We start from the raw sequence: 19927 nt of genomic DNA, 5'->3' as shown, positions 1-19927 counted from the left end.
AGACACTCTTTTCTGCTCACTCATATATGCATATTCCGCTGGCCACCCTGACTAACCGTCACTATACATACATGGTAATCAGAAATCACATGTACCGAATGCAAGTGCCATGAATTTAAACGTGCTTAGTTCGAGACACATGTAAGTAAGCGGGCAAGGCCAAGCAGCACGTGCTGTCCGCTATTGACCCCCGAAGACCCGCAATGACCCGTAATGAAGAGTCCATAGTTCTCTCGTCTTGTAACTCAAGGTCTTTCTAATTATCAACAACCTATACCCGACCCCGACCCCGACCCCGATCTCGATCCCGACCGGGTCGTCGCGCCGTCCCTTGAACGCTCTTCATGGTGTGTTGCCTTCTTTTCCTCTCACCAAACCAACAACATCACACTTTGCGCCAAAAGAGAGACAGTCCGACGGGACTGCATCTGCACCTATCCCTAATCTGAGCAACCTATTAAAGAGGAGGCTCCTTAAAAAGCCCTTTTTACCCCTCCTTAACCCAAATCAGTTTCCTGGGCGAAGGCGTCTAGCCCCGGGACTGGGTCCATGTTCAACGAGGCGCTAGCGCAACAGTTCCGGGCGAGTCAGCTCCGCTCCGTCAATGACAAATCAATGCCATGTGGCATGAGCAACTCTTCTGATCAGACGCAGACAAGCAGCTCCAACGATGCTGATTGGTTCGGCTCTACATCCTCTCACGTGATCAAAGCAGCGCGCCGCTTTTCAAGGGCCAGAAAAACAGCCATCCTTTCAAATGGGGCTTCTTCAATCAAATGCTAAATGGACATATCGCCATGTGCTTAATGGTTCCTTGGGATCAGTCTCGTGGACGAGTCGCGATAGTAGGATCGCCGGCAATCTTGTGAGAATGACTCCACTTGATGCTACTCTAGTAAAATGATGGGGGTGGCCGGCTCACTGAACATTGGGTCGTCAAGCCCCGCTCGGCCGATCTGTGATGGTTCACGCTCCAACCGTTGCTTGCATGAGAAGCGGGGTTCAAGGTTTGAAGTAAATTTGACAGGCGGAAATTTGGCTTGGCCACCAGGGAAACTTCCGGTGGCTGATATCTAATTGATTGCGTGGCGGACTAGATTCCGGTGGTTGATATCTAATCACACACTGTTTCAGGCCGGAGGTCTCCTCCGGCACCTGCCACTACTGGGGCGGACGCAAGCAGGTGGACAGTATCGCGTGGTGTAACCGTACATTGCATGGCGCAATCATTGCGTCATCATACAGTATTGACATGCAAACATCTGCTTCCGCTGTGCCGTGCCTCACTCTTGCCAGGCCCAAGCTGCCCAGTAGCACGACCAGGGCGGATCTTGTCGTCCATCACACGCTTCCAGCCCCACTCTCCTTTTTCCCCTCCTGTGAAAGATTTGACAAGCGTACTGACAGATCTTCAGTATGGTCAGCAGTGGCATAATGAATGGGGATAAGTGCGGTTGTATTGCTTAGAGTGATCTGCTGGGCCTGCAGGAGATCAATATAAACGAGTGGTATCTATCCCTTGTAGGGCAATCCTGGCCCGACTATGCCGTTTGGCGAGTAATGAATGTATCGGGTCGGTTTTACTAAAGCGAGGGTATCCCAGGTTCTGTCACGTACATACTGTACAAGGGTTTTACATCGCTGCCGATTTACATTTGAACAATGCACCTCTCGCAACTGCTAAATCATTTGTCATTCAGGTCAATCGTCCCTTGTTTCACCATCGACGCGTTAAGGACTGTAAGACATTTTGCTGCAGATACTTCACTTGTACAACCGACGCTCTTCCAGGAACCCAACTTCGCCAACCAGGCGGCCCAGGGAATCCTAGTAAACTTTCGTCTTCCCCAAGAACAACGATATCCCAGTCACTAGGAAGCCCCAGCAAAGATGGACTTCTCCGCCGGTGGTGTAGGCGCGATTCACCAAAGTAGGTAACCGAGTCAAAGCATATTTCGAAATGCTCCCCATTCATTCGCCAACTCAGCAAACGCAGACAGTCTACAGCAGCAACATCAACATGATCAACCTACATGGCTTCAGCAACACCTGCCATTGCAACAACCGTCGGGAAACAACGTTGCGCTGTTTGTGTCACCATCAGCCTTGACTTCAGCCCCCGCAGCCCCTTGGCTTACAGCGGATCGACAATCGTCAACCTCGACGCAAAATACTAAGTCATTGCAGGACTCACCTTCCGGCAACCTTGTTGAGTCTCTGTCCTCGCCGGAAAGTTCCGTGTCGTCGCCTGTTGGCCCCCATACTTGTAATCCGGCAAAGAAACCGCAGGCGGTTCAACCAGTAGACTCAACGGAGGCACGAAAACGCCGCAGAGGCCGGCCAAGGCTTTCGGGGACTAGCCAGCGCGCCGGGGCAGCATCGACAGCTGCAAAAACAACAAAAAAGAGCAAACAGAAATGTGCCTCAACCGCTTCAACAAGCGGGCTCGACGAGTTGAGCAGTCATCTTAGCGGCGGCGACAGCAAGAGGAACAAGATCCGCGCACGTAATCGCGAGGCCGCGTATAAGTGCCGGCAGAAAAAGCAAAAGGGTATTGAGAAATTGCAAACGCAAGAGGCGATTATCAAAGACATTAATAAGAGTCTCAACACCGAAGCGGCGATGTTGCGCGACGAGATCCTGATGCTGAAACACATGGTTCTCCAACATGGTGGATGCGGGTGTTCTTTCATTGAGGACTATATCTCAGGCGCAGCTCAGAATCTAGTGCAATCTGGCACTATGACCGATGCTATAACTGATGGTGGAAACACGCAGACAAGCAGTCAGCCCTGCATGACCGGGGCTAATGGTGAGGGTTATATCGACTAGCAGGTATTCGACAGGGACAATAATGCAGACGTTCCCTCTCTGGATCGGAGAACGGTTTCTCTGATCTCGACGACACCGCAGGTCACACCGCGGAAACCTCGTCTGAAGGAGCTTCGATTTTTTGCGCGGAGGAAGGGAAGGGAAAACCGAGTACTTTCCGAATCTTGTGGGTTAGTTGGTATCGATCAGCAGTTAACAGGCAGGGGTCCATTTGTGTATATTGATGAGCGTAATGAATGAGAGGATGATGGTGTTAGATTGACGCCTGTGTCCGGATTAAAGGCTGTCAAAACTACAATACTCGCATAAATGTAATATGCAAAAACCGGTGAGAACGGGTAGATACAAGACAGAACCCCGCTTCGACCGGGATGGGGAGAATCCCTCAATCAAGCACAACAACCACTCTTTGATCAATGAACCCAGGTGTATTGCATCGAATCGACATCGATTATCTAACAGATGGGTAGTACCCCCGCAATCTATATGTATGTATGTATCAACGCCATGGGAGCAGGGGCCGGAGGCCCTGCCGCTGACCTCCCGAGGGGTATGTGGCGCAAAGGGCCGACAGTACACAGTCTAGCTATGTTAACTACAGTCGCCTGGTCCAGTGACAGAATCCTTGCATGCTTCTATGCGAGTCATGGACATAACCCATCCAGAATGGTCGGACTGTACTTAAACAGGCCAGCCTGTCATTTCCACCTGGCCCTAGCTCTGTAACACTTATTAGGATAGCACTAGGCCCACAAGCCGGTGGTGATTCCATCCACTCTTTAGCACAAACAGACACTCTTTTCTGCTCACTCATATATGCATATTCCGCTGGCCACCCTGACAAACCGTCAGTTATGAGCCCAGTCGACTCTAGCGACTGTCATCTTGATTGATCCCTTCAGCCAAGAGGCAAGGATTTGTCACTCAGACAACGTCAATCGATCAAGTGCGTTGCAACTCTTGGGACTATTCAGTCTCCTTTGGCCAGCGCCAATCCTGCAGCCACAAAGGCCAGGATCTTCAGCTTCAACGGAAGCAACAACTCTGCCTCTCTATAGGCAATCGATCAATCCTAACGATATCGATACAATTCCACAAGGCTACAATTGCCTCCTCCTCAACCATGGAGTCATCTAAGGTCACTCAGAAGCTGACTTCTGACGCTGACTGGACCAAATGGTACGGAAACCTCAAGCTGGTGGCTAGGATCCATGAGGTCTGGAACTATATAGATCCAGACCAACAATTGGTGAACATCAGGCCCCGTCTTACTGAACCAAGCCCTGAAGCCGAAAACTTCACCAACGAGCTTGCCTTGGCTAAGGCCAGACATGCCGATCGAATGGAAGACTACAAAAGGGCTAACAAAGGCATCATTGCCGTCCTTTCCTGGGTCACCTCCACAGTCGAGGCCCAGTACATCAACCACGTCAGTGGTAAAGAGAGTCTCAGAGAAATGATCATCGCTCTCAGAGACGAGCTTGCCCCGGACAACTACGCGAGGCAACAACTCATTCTTCGTCGCTACCAAGCTCACATGGGCTCAATCAAGCGATCCAAGCTGTCTGATTGGCTCAGCAACTATATTGACATCATGGATGAGGTCGTTGACGTTGGACTTCCAGCGCTTCTTGACCCAACCACTCAAGTTGCTGACTTCCTTAAGGCAGTCGAGCCACTTGCTCCTAGCTACTACACAACTGCTACCTTCTCCTTCAACCAGAACAGCATAAAGAAGCCTCCTAAGGCAGGAGAGAAATGTGCTGGAATTCAACAAGCCAACTTCTTTCGTCAATGGGTCAGGTCTTTCCATCCTGACTGGCTCTTTAGAGACGCCAAAGCATCCAGCTTCGCCACTTGGCAAGGAGAAGATGAGAAGGGCAATCCAACAGAGTCGCGAGGGAAAAGAAACGAGATACTGGTTCCCAAGTGTCCTGCATGCCTTGGTCCTATAAAACACTGGGTCATTGACTGCCCTCACTTTAACCCGGGGAAGAGGAAGCCTAATTACGACCCAAACCATCCTCAGAACAAGAAGGCTATAGAACGGGGTCAGGTCTGGCTTAAGAAGAACCCAAGGGCACAGGAGCGACTCAACAACGCCAAAATCTCCTCGTCAGCCTCGTCAGACAAGCCGGCTACTCAATCTTCCTCTCCAACGTACAAGGAGAACTCAGGTCAAAGTTCCTCCTACTTCAACCAAGAGCAGTCAGACTCCGATAGGGACACCGAACACAGCTCTGATTCCTCATCCTTCTATGCTGCCCCAAACAGCGCTCCAGCAATAAGTCTATATGCTGGTTTTCCACTCCGGAACAGTGTTATCGTCGACTCTGGGACTGGATTCCACATCTGCAACGATCGCTCTAGAATGAAGGATCTAGACTTCAGCCAGTCAACAGAGTTCACTACTGGAGGAGGAAGAATGACAGCTATCGCTCGCGGGACTATGAAGATCCGCCCTAACCAAGGTGGTCTCAGGAAGAAAGGGTTTATCGTACGGGATGCCTGGTATTGCCCAGACTACCCTGTAACCCTCATTGGAGCTGAGCCCCTGAAGGAGAAAGGCCTGATCTTCACGGTTCGCCATCCAGGACTTGAGACCAGAACAGGAGAGATCCTGTACCACACACCTTGGAAACATGGTCAATATCTCCTGGAGTACCACAACCATGACTCAGCTATTGCTCAAGCCTCATCCTTTAATAACAATGACACCTTGACATCAGCCCCAGAAAATGTAAGCTCCGATAGGCATGTTAGCTTCGTTCTTTCAGACGCCCAGCCTGCAGCCAAGCGAGGTCAACCTAATTCTAGGGATCCCCTTACGCCCTCCAATGCAGAGGCCATGATCTGGCACGAACGTCTCGGCCATCCAAGTGCGAAAGCTCTCGAGCATCTGCTCAAGACCAGCCGAGGAATCAAGATTCAGGGGGTGACAACCATCGAATGCGAGGCTTGCAGCACAGGCAAGGCGATTCGTAAAGTCTCAAGAAGGAGGCCTGACCACAATCCGACCGCCCCAGGAGATTACGTCTCCATAGACTTCTTCACACTGAGAAGGACCTATAATGGTGAGAAGATCGTCCTGCTCGTAAGGGACGAATGGAGTGGGTTTACATGGGTCCGGTTCCTCAATTCTCGTAAGGAGGGACTCCAGGCGATCATTCAGATGGCCACATTTCTTGAGCAACAATACCACTTCAAACTCTCGATCCTTCGCCTTGATTGGGAAACAGCTCTTCGAAATGCCTTCGACTTGTGGGCAGCAGATAACGGCAAGCTTATTGAGCGATCTGCAGCCTATACTGGGGCTCAAAATCCAGCAGAGAAGGCTGGTGAGATTCTCTTCAAGATCACCAGGGCCCTACGATATCAATCACGATTCCCAGAGGAATTAGCCCCTGAACTTGTGAGAGCTGCAAATTACCTCAGCAACAGAATGCCCCGCAAGAGGCACGCTTGGCAAACCCCAGAAGGATTGATCAATGCTTGGCTCAACTCTAGGCCCTGGACTACTCATCAGAGAGCTGAGCTCCCTCAACTTGCCCATCTACGACGATACGGCTGCAAAGCCTACCCGCTCACTGCAACATACCTTAGAGGGAAAGAGAAGGCGAACAAGACCGAGCCTAGAGCCCACGTTGGGTATCTCTGTGGTTATGACAGTACCAACATCTATCGCATCTGGGTCCCAGCCATCAACAAGGTCATGAGGACCAGAGATGTCACATTCGACGAAACGAAGCTATACGACCCCAGCCAGGAGGATACCAGTCTCCTTCATCGAACGGAGCTAGAGAGGGTCTTCTCTATCCTAGAGATTCCGATTCCTGATCCTCAGAGTGAAGATCTCCCCATGGATTCACGACTGTGGAATGACGAAGATCTCCAGCATCACTCGGCTGCTGCAGTTGGATCAAGGGATGCCAGGGAACAGTGCTTCGACCAACAGCGAGAGCCTCAACTGCCTACTCCTACTGGTTCTCCAGGAACACAACTTCAGGAGTCACACACTCCTTCAGTTGAGGGGGTGGAAGAGCATGTTTTAACCTATACAGACCCAGAAGAAGAGACAGTTACTCAGCAACCGTCACTACAAACAACTTCAGACTCAGATCAACCTTTCATTCAGGACCCTCCTACTCCCAAGTCAACAACCCATGAAGAGTCACCCACTCCGGAGACTGCAACTCAGGATCTCTCGCCCTCCGCCTTATCATTATCTTCTTCAGCAACTACCGCTGAGTCAACAATCCACGTCGCTGATTCTTCGGATGCTCCACCTCCTACTATAGGTACAGGGAGACCAAAAGGACGACCAAGAGGAAGCCGCAATAACTCTATTTACAATCGGGAAACGCCAATTGGTCAAACCAATCACCAACCAGAGGCAGCTACAAGATCCTCTCGCCGACTTAAGGATAGATCTTCATCAATCAGATCTTCCTTCTTCCAGTTGACAGATTCAACCAAGGAAAAGGATAGATGGGACGACTTCGCTCATGATCTAGGTCAAATTCATCGCAGAGACCTCCCCTCACCTCCCCAGAAATACTCCGAAGCAAAAGAGCACAAGTTCTGGCCCAAGTGGCTGGCAGCAATGAACGTGGAATATCGAACAGTCTGGAAGAAGGGCACCTTCGAGCTTACCAGACTGGAAGACGTCAATCAGAAGATCCATCGAATTCTTCCTCTCAAATGGGTATATACCTACAAATTCGACAAGCATGGATTTCTCAAGCGATTCAAAGCAAGGATCTGTGTTAGAGGAGATCTTCAACCACTCAATGGGCTGGAAACCTACGCATCGACACTCGCTGGAAGATCATTTCGCAGCGTGATGGCCCTTGTGGCACGTTTCAACCTAGAGACGATGCAGCTTGATGCTGTAAATGCCTTCACTAACGCTACCCTTGATGAACTGGTTTATGTCTGGTTCCCTCCGGGCTACAGCAGGCCGGGATTCTGCCTCATCCTTCGCAAGGCACTCTATGGTCTGAGGAGAAGCCCTCTCTTGTGGCAGAAGAGCCTCTCCGATACTCTCAAGAAACTTGGACTTGCTCCCCTTGACGAGGACGACTGTATCCTCATTGGTAAGGGAGTCCTAGTCTTCTTCTTTGTTGACGATATTGCGGTGATCTATCGTAAGAAAAACGAAAAGATGGCCGAGCAAGTCGTCAAGGGACTTCAAGAGATCTACGAGATGAAGATCATGGGAGAAATGAACATCTTTCTAGGCATACGAGTCATCAGAGACCGCAAGGCTGGCAGGCTTTGGCTCAGCCTTGATAACTACATTGCCAAGGTCTGTGACGAATTCGGAGCCAACAAGAGGAAGAAGCCAACCGGGACGCCAATGGCTGCCGATAATCTTGTTCCTAATGATCAGCAAGCAACTACAGCAGAAATCCATCACTACCAGCGACTCATCGGATCCCTCAACTATGCAGGAGTCGTTGGAAGACCAGACATCTCGAGAACTTCATCTAGACTCTCTGAATTCCTCAACAACCCATCAGCCGATCACAAGAAGGCAGCCGACGCTTGCCTTGAGTACCTCGATCATACTCGCTATCTTGCGATCGAATACAACTCTCAAGGACCAGGAACTCTCTTCTGTGCCTCAGATGCCTCCTTTGCTGACGACCTCGCCACTCGCAAGAGCACCCAGGGGTACGTGATGATGATGTTTGGTGGCCCTATTGGCTGGAGGTCATCTAAGCAACGTCGCGTTGTCACCTCGAGTACTGAGGCTGAGCTGGTCGCTCTCACTCAAGCTGCAAAGGAATACAAGGCCACTATCCGACTAGTCGAACAACTTCAGCTTGATCTTGATGTGACTAGCAAGCTTCGTCATATCAATATCAACAACCTTTGGCTTCGTCAGGAAGTCAGGGATGGTCTCATCCACTTCAACTGGATCAAAACCAACGAGATGGTCGCAGACGGACTCACCAAAGCACTGCCAGCTCAGAAGCACTGCCGCTTTCTAGCCCAGCTAGGTATGGCAAACGTTGAGCAACAAGTCAAAGCTCTCAGAGAAGCCGAGATAGCTCAGGCAGCTTAGAGGCTTGGGTAGGATGATCTGCAGACCAGATCAGCAGTAGTCACAACACCACACGACTTGATCAAGGGCAATCCCAATCTTGGGTCTTCAACACTACATTACCCTACCTTCTGTCGCTCTCGTTAATCGTCAGTTATCAAAAGCTCTGCTTTATCCAGAGACACAACTTCAACAGTTGCCTCTCTGAGGGGGTGTGACAGAATCCTTGCATGCTTCTATGCGAGTCATGGACATAACCCATCCAGAATGGTCGGACTGTACTTAAACAGGCCAGCCTGTCATTTCCACCTGGCCCTAGCTCTGTAACACTTATTAGGATAGCACTAGGCCCACAAGCCGGTGGTGATTCCATCCACTCTTTAGCACAAACAGACACTCTTTTCTGCTCACTCATATATGCATATTCCGCTGGCCACCCTGACAAACCGTCATCCAGCGTCCTCCAAATCAGGTCCATCGGCAATAGAAAGCTGTCCAGCTGTTCTCAGGCCCCTCGAGTCGGGCCTGTATCCAGGCTCAAGTCAGTGATGAAAGATTAGGGGGGGGGGGATAGCTGAGGTAGAAGCCTGAGCTGCCCCTTAGAAAGGGCATGTCTATGTGAAGAAGTTTGTGATCGTTGTAACGTCAAGCACCCACTTTTCGCCCACCCCCCCATTTCGCCCACCCAAAAATCCCTCATCACCACACCTAACCACCAACCTCCTCCTTTTTCTAACCACCACAACATTCACAGCTTCTTTCCGAATGGCTTCATTTTTTCAGCATACCTTTTTCTTGACCCTATGAGCGCATATACCGAATATGAGGTCAATCAGGCCTTAGAAGCAGTTGCCAATGGGCAGTCTCTCCGGAAAGCATCTATTGAATAGGGTGTACCACGTTCAACACTTCGGAGTCGCATCAAGGGCTGCCAACCAAGGCCACTTGGCTTTGCTGACCTCCAGAGACTCTCTATAGGTCAGGAGGCTAAGCTGGCTGAATGGATTCGCATCCAGCATGCCCTTGGCGTTGCTCCAACCCATCTGCAAGTGAAGCTATTCGCAGAAAGGATTCTCCAGGCCATGGGAGATACAGAGCCTATAGGAAGAGGCTGGATATCAGCATTTTTGAAGAGGAATCCTTCAGTCAAGGTCCAGAGAAGTCGCCCTATAGATTCTAGGCGTATTAATGGGGCATCTACTGAGGTTATCAGAGACTGGTTCAACCTACTCGCCAGACTGGCGAATCTATCTACATCTATCTACCAAGGCCTCAAGTAGATAGATGTAGACGCTTAATAAGCAAGGTCGATGTAGATAGATAGATGTAGACGAAATGTAGATGTAGATAGATTTCGGTAGATAGATGGTGCACGGACCCAGTTACTACACCACAGTCTCGACCACGTCGTCATCAATCTCCTTTAGCATCCCATCATATCCCTCCAACAGCCCTGCTCTTAGCCATGACCTAACTGTCTGAGTAACAGCAATAGTGCTTGCATCCAGCCGGTGTCGTTTATGTGAGACCATGCTACCAGCTGAGGAAAACGTCCTCTCACACTCGGCAGCCATGGCGGGGACTGACAAGACGTCAATAGCCATTCTAGCTACACGAGGATACTCAAATCGCTTCGCAGACCAATATTCAAGCGGGTTATCGTGCTTTGAATGGACGTCGTTCTTTGTAGATAGCCACCTCTCGAACTCGTCTTCAACCAGCTCATGTTCATGATTCGTACTCGACATCAGCTCGTCTTGGAACGAATCGAACGGATTGTGCTCTCGAGCCCTCACAGCTTCTGCAAGACTACTGTTTGCCATCTCCCATTGTGTAGGACGATCACGATACTCGTCGTCGCTGAGTAGCTGGATGACGACGAACATGATGCAGGAGTACCAGATTGGTTAAGCGTTTCTAGAGAATCGAAAGCATCGGATGGCGAACCAAAAATGTCGGCTTGGGACGCCACATTGAGGAACTGGACCAAAGTCGGACATGTTCCAGGATAATTTTTTTGGTGTTGGGTGGAGAGGTATCGGTACTGAAATATATGAGGACGCAATATACTAAAGTAAGTACCTTTACTTACCGTAAATATGGGTCCATGTCCTGGCATCTATCTACTTTTCGTCTATCTACCAGAGGTCCAGATAGATAGATAGATGACCCACATGGACCTCTGGTTGATAGATAGATGTAGACCCACACAGATCTACATCTACATTTCATCTACATCGGTAGATAGATTCGCCAGCCTGCTACTCGCCATACCAGAGATCAAGGGCATTAAGCCAGCCAACAGATACAACATGTATGAGACTGGTATCCTTGAGGGGCAGGGATCTAATGGGCTGGTGCTGGGGATGGCTAAGACGAAGTCTGTCCGCAAGAAACAGCCTGGATCAAGGGCATAGGTGTCTATTATCGAATGCATCTCTGCTATGGGCCACGCCCTGAATCCCCTCATTATATATAAGGGCAAGACAGTCCAGCAGCAGTGGTTTCCTCTGGATCTTGGCCCTTATGAAGGATGGCAGTTTACTGCAACAGAGAATAGATAGACTACAGATAATACTGCAGTTGAATGGCTGCAGAAGGCCTTCATCCCTCAGACCCTCCCTCAGGGCAAGGAGGGTAAGGAGGCCAGACTGCTGGTTGTTGATGGCCATAGGAGTCACACAACGACTGAATTTATGTGGACATGTTATATTAATAACGTCCATCTCTTATTCCTACCTCCAAATACCTCCCATGTCCTCCAGCCACTTGACCAGTCAGTCTTTGGCCCTGTGAAGGCAGCCTATAGGAAGGAGCTTGGATACCTCAGTCAGTGGAATGATTCTACTATTGTAGGCAAGAGAAACTTCATAGGCTGTTATCAGAAGCAGCGCAGCCGCCAAAGCAACGCCAACAACGCAAAGTCCAACTAAGTCAAGCAAATGAAGCTATTCAGACCACCCAAATAAGTAAGCCAACCCCCCCGATTTGGATTGATTGATTTGACTTCTGACTAAGGTGCTTTGACCAATGAGCGTGCTGGATTTCAGTCTCCCTCTGTCATATACCTCACCCTCCATACTTCACCCACCAGCCCCTTCATCCCTTTACTGATCGGTAATTTCTTTCCTTAACCTTCGCTGACGATATAAGGCGTTCGTTTTTCCCATTTGAATAGCTGTATTTCTATTATTAGCTTTATCCAACCTTACCTTCCCAGCTCCTACTTGATCCCCTTGTGGTCACTACCTGTTGCTGTTACCACCTCTGCCATACATACAAGGTAATGTTTTTTTCTGTCTATCGTACAGTCTACTGATAAGGCTATTCGTAGATGTCAGAACCTCTCACTGCGACTGCCCTTACCAGATTAGGACAGCCACCAACTAGGGTCTCAGCCCAAGTTGCTACCAGTCGCGCCGCCACCCTCCCTTCGAATCCCTCCATCTCCGACCTTCAACCTATCCTATGGGGGAATCGGCGATTCGTCATTGAGGAGCAGCTGGCCCGTAAGGGTGGAAGAGGCCGTACAACTTGGGTACGGGCTTATGGAGTCTTCCTTGTCGAACTCAGTCGCAACAACGAAGCTGGGCCAGCCTACTGGTGTTGCCAACGATGTGACGAAAAGGGGCGGCCCGAATTCTTCTCCGCAGTCGCCACCAGCTCTGCTCAAGAGCATCTACGTCAATAAGTCTTTATTGTCGTGAAGCTATTCGCAACTTACTAATCTCATAAAGGGTCCATCATATTAGCCCTTGTGACCCCATTGATGGGCACAGGGATGACCCCTCTTCCGACGAGACAGCCACACCACCCCCCTCGCAACGTCCCCGCCTCACCACTTCGAGTATCCCTCGATCGAAGGTCGCTATTATTAGGGATCTCGCCCTTGCTACGATTGTTGGTCAAGACCTTCCTTTCAACCACTTCGACGATACCTTCCTCCAGCGCCTCCTTCGCTTCCACAACGTCGATCTATTCGCTCAGGTGCCATGGGGTAAAACCTCAATGGCTGACCACCTTGAGACTATATGGAGTCGAGGCAGAGCAACAGTCAAGGCTGAACTCCGCGAAGCCTCTACAAGGATTCATCTCTCTTTCGACCTATGGACATCGCCGAATATTTATGCTTTTATGGCTGTCACTTCTCACTTCCTTGACTCGAAGGGGAAGCACCAATCGCGCCTCCTCGCCTTCACTCAGCAACAAGGAAACCACTCTGGTGTCAACCTTGCGACCACCCTCGAAGATACTGTGAGGGATTGGGGCTTAGTCAGCCGTATGGGAGTAGTGATCTGCGACAACGCTACGAATAACGACACTTGCTTGGCCTCCTTCTACCCACGGATAAACCCCAGGATGACTTCACGTGACTGCAAAGCACATCGAATGCGTTGTTACGGTCACATCCTCAATCTTGTGGCCAAGTCCCTCCTCTTCGGCAGCGACTTCGAGACCTTTGAGGCTGAGTCGGAATTCTACCAGACAGTCCATCGCGATGAGGAAGATCTCAAACTTTGGAGGAAGACCGGGCCTGTGGGCAAGCTTCGGAACATCGTGAGATTCATCCGCGCCTCTCCACAACGGTCAGAACGCTTCAAGAAGGTCGCAAAGGAGGTTGATGGTGGTTCTGATTACTGTCTCTTCAACAGAAGCTCGTCAGAGCTACAGTTAATCCTCAACAATGATACCAGGTGGAATTCGACCTACTTAATGATCGAGAGGGCAGTCGAGAAGAGGCATGAGATCCGGGCTTACCTTTCAGGTCTCAACGACGACGAGGAATCCCTCCAAATTCCTATCTCTGATCACTTGACGGATGAGGATTGGCTTGTTCTCGTTGAGGTCAAGAGCCTCCTGGAGCCCCTCTTTTTCCAGACAAAACGAACGGAGGGATGGGGCAAGGGAGACGGTCATGGACGCCTTTGGGAGGTGATTACTGGCATGGAGTATATCCTTGAACACCTCGAGGAGTGGAAGAATTACTACAATCACGAGATTGCTCCTATTGTTGTACAGGAGGATGAGGAAGATGAGGAGGAGGAGGATCGGCAACTCCCTACTCGCAACAGTCGTAGTCTGAGGTCTTCAGCTCGGCGATCCTTCAACGAGAGCTCTCTTCCGGATCACGTGGAGGTTGACTGGGCCCGGCGAAGGGCTGAAGCCACTTCGCAGTTCCGTCGTCTTCGGAAGGGGTGCCAGGTGAATCTTCGGACCTCTATTGAGCTGGCTTGGCAGAAGCTGAACAAGTATTACTCAGCTCTTGCTGAGTCACCCCTCTTTGCTGCTTCAATTATTCTCCATCCCTACTTTGGCTTCAATTACCTCAAGGAAGTATGGGGTAGAGATGGCCAAGAGGCATGGGTACGGAGTGCGGAAAAGGGGCTGGAGCGCTTCTTCAATAAGTGGTATAAGGATGACGATGTGTCAGTCGTATCACTAGCGTCTTCGTCAGCCTCCTCATCAGCCCCATCTTCCCAAGAAGACAGCCACTTCAGACAGTGGCTGAGAAGTCGTCGTAGTCAGGAAGCAAGGGCGACGTCTGACGAGCTTCACTCGTACCTCAGGCAAGCCCCAGAGGAGACAGATGACCCTGCGCGATGGTGGCTAGACCGTCAGGCTCAGTACCCTCGGTTGAGTAAATTAGCCCTTGACGTCTTTGCGATCCCAGCCATGGCGTCAGACTGTGAGCGAGCCTTCAGTGCAGCGAAACTAACGCTGACGTCGCAGAGACTCTCGATGAAGGCAGAGAGTATAGAGCGACTGCAGCTGACGAAGAACTGGCTGAAGAGAGAGGTTCTACCAATGTCAGGGATCGATGGATTTGTAGTTCATCCGTGACATCTCTAGAGACCTGTGCTTAGCTTCAGTTGTTTCCTAATCAGGCAATACAAGCAGTCACGTGCCTTTAATTTGATGGATTTATCAACAGGGCCAAATAAGCAAGTTGTTGTTGTTGTTGTTGTATTTAACGCCATGGCGGCAAGGGTGGAACCCTTGTCGCAGACCTCCCGAGGGGTATGTGGCGTGGAGAGCCGTGGGCTAGGACTATGCACTTCATACATCGCCCTTCCTTTCGTCCTCCAAATCCTGCCTGATGGCTACTATGCCTTCTATCTGTCCCTGGTTCCCGCTGGTTCCCCAGATTCATTGCTTCCCGTCTATTCCCTATGAGGGTTGAGTTGGCTGTCTAGACCCCGTGCCGAAGCCCGTTCCCTAGTAGCGTGGGCAGATCTTCCGGAAGAAGTTTGTCACGCCGAGGAAGGCCTCAAAGCCTTTTGGGTCAGTCATTAGTCCCTTGAAGTATCGTTCAAGGGATCCCATAGGTCCTATGGGGTCGAGCGGACCAGTTGGGTAGAGGGTGGGCCACTGCTGCCTCCTCGCCAAGGTCGCTGGGCAGTAGACCAGATGGTCTACGTCTTTTGCCTCTCCGCAGGAGCAGGTTAGCAAGGCTTCGGTGTGGTTAAAGCGTCGGTGATAGTGTTCAAAGTCCCCGTGACCCGACCGGGCCGCTAAGAGGTGGTGAAGGGTGCTCCGTGGTAGGGCGAGTTCGGGAGGGCAGGAGAAGTGTAGCCTCAGTCCAAGCTGGGTGTACCGTTCGGTCGCCTCTTTACCCCACCACTGTCTGTACTGGTTTCGTAATCTCTCTCTGCCAAGCCGTTTGATCCCGGAGAGCGTAGCTAGTTGGCCTAGAGGGACCGGCAGCGCTGTGCCCTCCTTGGCTAGCCGGTCCGCCTCTTCATTGCCCTTAATCCCCTGGTGTCCTGGCGCCCAGTGGGTGTGGATGCTGTATATCCTAGCAGCAGCTTGGATCTCGAGCACCGCTGCTTGCGAGGAGTCTGGGGCCTCGCCCCGTATTCCTTGGATGACACTGGTGTTGTCGATGCAGATGTGTATGGGTTGGCCTTGGAAGGTTAAGAGGGCCCGCCGGAGTCCTATCCTCGCCCCTTCAGCCTCAGCGTCGAACACCTCTGCTAGACCGAGTCGGCCGCAGCCCTGGGCCACGCGCCTGTTGCTGCGGTAGATGACAAACCCATATCCTGTGGCTCCGTTCGTCGCTTTGGAGCCATCTGAAAAGACAACCATGTGGCTGTCTGGTACGGTATTTAGCCAGGCCTGGAAAGCTTTGGCTGCCTCTTTCTTAGTCTGCAGGACTATCAGGTCTTGTGAGCCTGGGAGGTACTGCGGTTGGATGAGTGCTGGTCTCGGGCATTTTGGTGCAAGGTCTGCAGTCCGTTGGAGCTTCGTCTGCTGCCGCCCTCGTTGGGAGAGCCTCGGGACAAGAGGGTGTTGTGGATCAACCTTCTTTAGACGTGCTGCGAAGCGGAGGCGGACTCCTTCCAGAGCCACCTTGCTTGGTGGTAGTCCAGCATCCCTAAGGAGGCTGCGTGTTGGAGTTGTTTTCCAGGCCGGCAGGATAGCCCTTGCTGCCGTCGTGATGACCCTTTCGAGCTTGATTGCAAGACCCTTCTGGCCTGTACTGACTTCATCTGTCGGGAGAGAAACATTGCGGCCGGTATCGATGGCTCTGCCAGGGGCTGGCTTGGTCATGCCTCCATACCAGGTCTCGGCCCCGTAGAGAGCGATTGGCAGGACGCAGGAGATCACAGCCTTGCGTACAGCAGCGGCCGGGAGCCCGCCTTTTGTGTTTGTCAGGTGTCTAAGATGTTGGGCCGCCTTCGTCGCCGCAGCCAGCTTTGTTTCAACATGGTGTCGGAAAGAAAGCCTCTTGTCGAACCAGACCCCTAGCCAACGGATGGGCTTCGTTGATGCTACGATTCTAAGGTGTCTCGCCTTGATCTCTGGCAGATCTCTTTGCTGATTATGTTTCCTTGTGAAGTGGATAGCCTCGGACTTCTTTGGGTCAAAAGCGACCTTGTTCTCCGTTCCCCAGTCGAGAATGCGTGTGATCTCCTGGCCGAGGGTCGCAGCATTACTCTCAAGGGAGGGGCCCATAGCCAGAAGGCCGATGTCGTCTGCGTACCCGAACCGAAGCTTCGGGTCTTCTGCTAAGATGTCTGCGATGTAAAGCAGGAAAAGAATAGGAGACAGCGGGGAGCCCTGGGGCAGCCCGCAAGCCAGCGGGAAGTCCTCTGTTGTTGCGTCCTCCAGCCTGACTCTGGCTGTTCGGTTTGAAGCAAAGTGGAATATCAGTTTGGCCAGGCTGTGAGGCCAGCCTTGTTGGCGTAGCCGGACAATCAGCCGGTTCCGAAGGACAGAGTCAAAAGCCCCTTGGACGTCCATCGTCACCAATGTAGCTGTGAGCCCTTTGTCAAGGGCCATTTCGATGTCGTGGGCGAGGCAGGTGGTTAGGTCAACCGCTGACCTGCCAAGTAGAGCCCCTATTTGTTGTGGGCTGGTCACCCCTTCTAGGATGGTAAGGTAGGACATTCTTCTGGCTATCAGCCTCTCGAGACCTTTCCCAAGACAAGATAGTAGGGCTATTGGCCGCCAAGATCCGGCTTTTGAAAAGTCTGTTTTCCCTGCCTTCTGGATCATAGCGACCTCCGCTCTGCGGAAAGGCTGGGGGAAGTAGCCCGTTTGTATGCAAGCTTGGAACAGTTGTCTGACAGGATCAGATATAAGGTCCCAGCAAGCCCGAAGCAGCCGGGTTGTGATCCCGTCGATGCCAGGGGTCGTGGTCCTTGTCAGGGTAGCCTCCCTCAGCTCTTCTCTACTGATGGCATCCTGCCAAGGTACCCGTCGTCGAGAGACCGTAGGGACGTCGAACGGGTCTCCGGGCAGGTCATCCTGGGCACTGAACCTCTGTAGGAGGGCTCTTCGGAGTGCTTGGGCTTTACCCTGAGTGTCGTTGATCGTCTGACCCTCCACTACCAGAGGGGGGGCTCTTACCCCTAGGCTAGCCTTTCGCCAGCCCATAATCTTGTAGAGGTCTTGGTCCGAGGTAACTCCTTCGATCTTAGCAGCCCAGTAGGCCCGCTTAGCTTTCCTGACTGTACTCAAGAAGGCCTTCTGCTCTTCGAGGGTAGCAAGGCGTGGGGTCTGCTCTAGTTCTTGGGCTTGTCGGCAGCAGGCCTCGCGGTACGTTCGGTGGGCTTCTGCGCACTCCTCCGTCCACCAAGGGGCCCCTTTCCCATGCTTACCTCGTTTCTTTCCTACAGCCTGGACAGCCGTGGAGAGAAGGTCGGCTAGTCGTTCCGCTTGGGTGTCCAACTCGGCAGGGGTAGGTTCGTCCTGCAGAGTAGGTAAGACTGAGGCTCCTGCTCTGATCAGGTCTCTAAACCGGGGTAGGGCCGAGTCTGCGACTGATAGTGACTGTGGTTGGTCTGTCTGTTGTTGTCGGTGCTTTTGAAGCGGGATCGTTGCGATAATTGCTTGATGATCGGCCCCTGGGTGCAGGTGTGGGCTGACCACTGCGTGTGCGAGGGGAATGTTTGAGAAGGTAAGATCGAGTACATGGCCTTGGGCATGGGTCGCAGTCCCTGTCTCGCCGATGAGTGCCAGGCCGTGGCTATCTGCCCAGTCTGCTATGTCGCCCCCTCTGTTCCTGTTCCTCGATCCAGGCTCCCAGGAGTAATGATGAGCGTTGAGGTCCCCTGCTACAAGGACTCTTTCTGGCGGCCTGTATTCTAGTAGGGTTGTGGTTGTGTGAGATTGTGGGTCTCCTGGTTGTCTGTATACGTTAACCACAGTAGTTGCGTTGTCAACTGTGATCCATAGGATGTCCCTTGTCTGGACGGGCCTCTGCTGCTGGGCCTTCCCCTTCATCCCTTTCCGTATGTAGGTCATGACCCTAGGTCTGGTTTCCCTGTCCTTCCAGAAGTCCACTGGGACGTAGGAGTCAAAACCTGGATGTGTGTTGATTTGCATTTTGTCAACATAGCCTATCCAGGGTTCCTGGACCAGTACAATGTCGATCAGCTCAGCCCAGCAGAGCTCCAGGAAAGCTGTGTGTGCTGGCGACTGCTTCCCTACGTTGCACTGAGCTATACGTAGCACCTGCGGAGAGGCCTGCTTCGGCCTACGTCTCCGAGTCGAGTTCCAGGTGGGTGTAGGCATTAGCAACGTTGTAATCCGGTTTCTGAGCTACCCTCTGACTCCTGCTCAAGAGAGGTAGGATAGCGCGGTTAGTCTGGTTAGTCTGGGGAGGACCCTCGGCATCCTCGGGCTCGTCCTCACTCGTGCTGCTACTATCGGTGTCCGTGTCCCCGAGGCACATAATTGAGCTCTCGGAAGGTGTCCTTTTGCGTGGCCGCTTGGAGCCGAGCGGTTGGTCCTGGTCGGAGGGAGGGAGGTCCCCAGGCTGTTGGGTGCTGTTCCGAGAGGCGTTTAGACTGGCCTCATAGAGGGCGTCATAGGCCTTCTGTCCAACCTTGCGGATCCGAGCCCGCTCCTTCCGGTCTGGGAGGGCAGGGATGCCGTTCATCGTCATAGGCCTAGCTGGACAATTCTTGTGGCTAGCCTGGAACGGGCCGCAACAGTTCGCACACTTCGGTTTAGCTGTACAGGGCCCAGTCTCGTGCGAGTCTGAAGGTCTGCTGCAGTTGTTGCAGAGCGGCTGTCGGTTGCAGTAGCTGTTTGAGTGGTAGCCCTGGCAGCCGGGGTCGTGTCTGATGAGCGTCTTCCTCTTCTGAATGAGTTGGGACCTGCTGCTTTGGTTGAACAGTCTGAAGGGCTGTACCTCTGTTAGGAATGAGATCACCCAAGAGACTTCGTTCGTAATGGGGTTCGGCCCAAGGCGGGATTGCCGGGCCCGGGTGGGCTTCAGTCTTGTCTGGGCAAAGACCTCGTCTTCGATCAAGGTGGCTGGGTCCAGGGCGTCCCCGTCAACGCTCCACAGTTTGGCTGGGCAGCGCGGGACGACGTAGGTAAACCACTTTATAGGGGTCTCTATCTTGTAAGCCCCTAAGCAGCCCGCTAGTTTTTGCTTGTCTGCCAGGAGGCCCCGAACAACCCACTCCTTCCGGGAAGCCACTCGGCCGGCCGTGGCTGTGCCTTAACGACCCCGTTAGCCTTTTGCTCCGCAAGGAGACCTTCCCACAGGAGTGTCTCGGCCCCGGGCAAAGCCGAGACGGTGCCGCCCCG

At 52.1% G+C, this 19927-nt stretch overlaps 2 protein-coding genes across 2 annotated transcripts; one reads left to right on the top strand and one right to left on the bottom strand.

Moving 5' to 3' along the window:
• The first annotated feature begins 1673 nt into the window (after positions 1 to 1673).
• Positions 1674 to 3265, top strand: CDEST_01876 (Putative basic-leucine zipper domain-containing protein). Its single transcript, XM_062918035.1, has 2 exons — positions 1674 to 1930; positions 1988 to 3265. Exons 1-2 carry the CDS (start codon positions 1891 to 1893, stop codon positions 2830 to 2832), a joined length of 885 nt encoding a protein of 294 aa, XP_062774086.1. The 5' UTR covers positions 1674 to 1890; the 3' UTR covers positions 2833 to 3265.
• A 7001-nt stretch (positions 3266 to 10266) lies between these two features.
• CDEST_01875 (Putative HAT dimerization domain, ribonuclease H-like superfamily) lies at positions 10267 to 10767 on the bottom strand (the record flags this gene model as incomplete). Its single annotated transcript, XM_062918034.1, has 1 exon — positions 10267 to 10767. The coding sequence occupies one exon, from the start codon at positions 10765 to 10767 to the stop codon at positions 10267 to 10269; it is 501 nt and encodes a 166-aa protein (XP_062774085.1).
• Between the last annotated feature and the right edge of the window lie 9160 nt (positions 10768 to 19927).

This window comes from Colletotrichum destructivum, chromosome 1, assembly GCF_034447905.1.
Source record: "Colletotrichum destructivum chromosome 1, complete sequence".
Classification (NCBI taxonomy): Eukaryota; Fungi; Ascomycota; class Sordariomycetes; order Glomerellales; family Glomerellaceae; genus Colletotrichum; species Colletotrichum destructivum.
The sequence above is the reverse complement of the archived record's forward strand: the minus strand, read 5'-3'. Positions and strand labels throughout refer to the sequence as shown.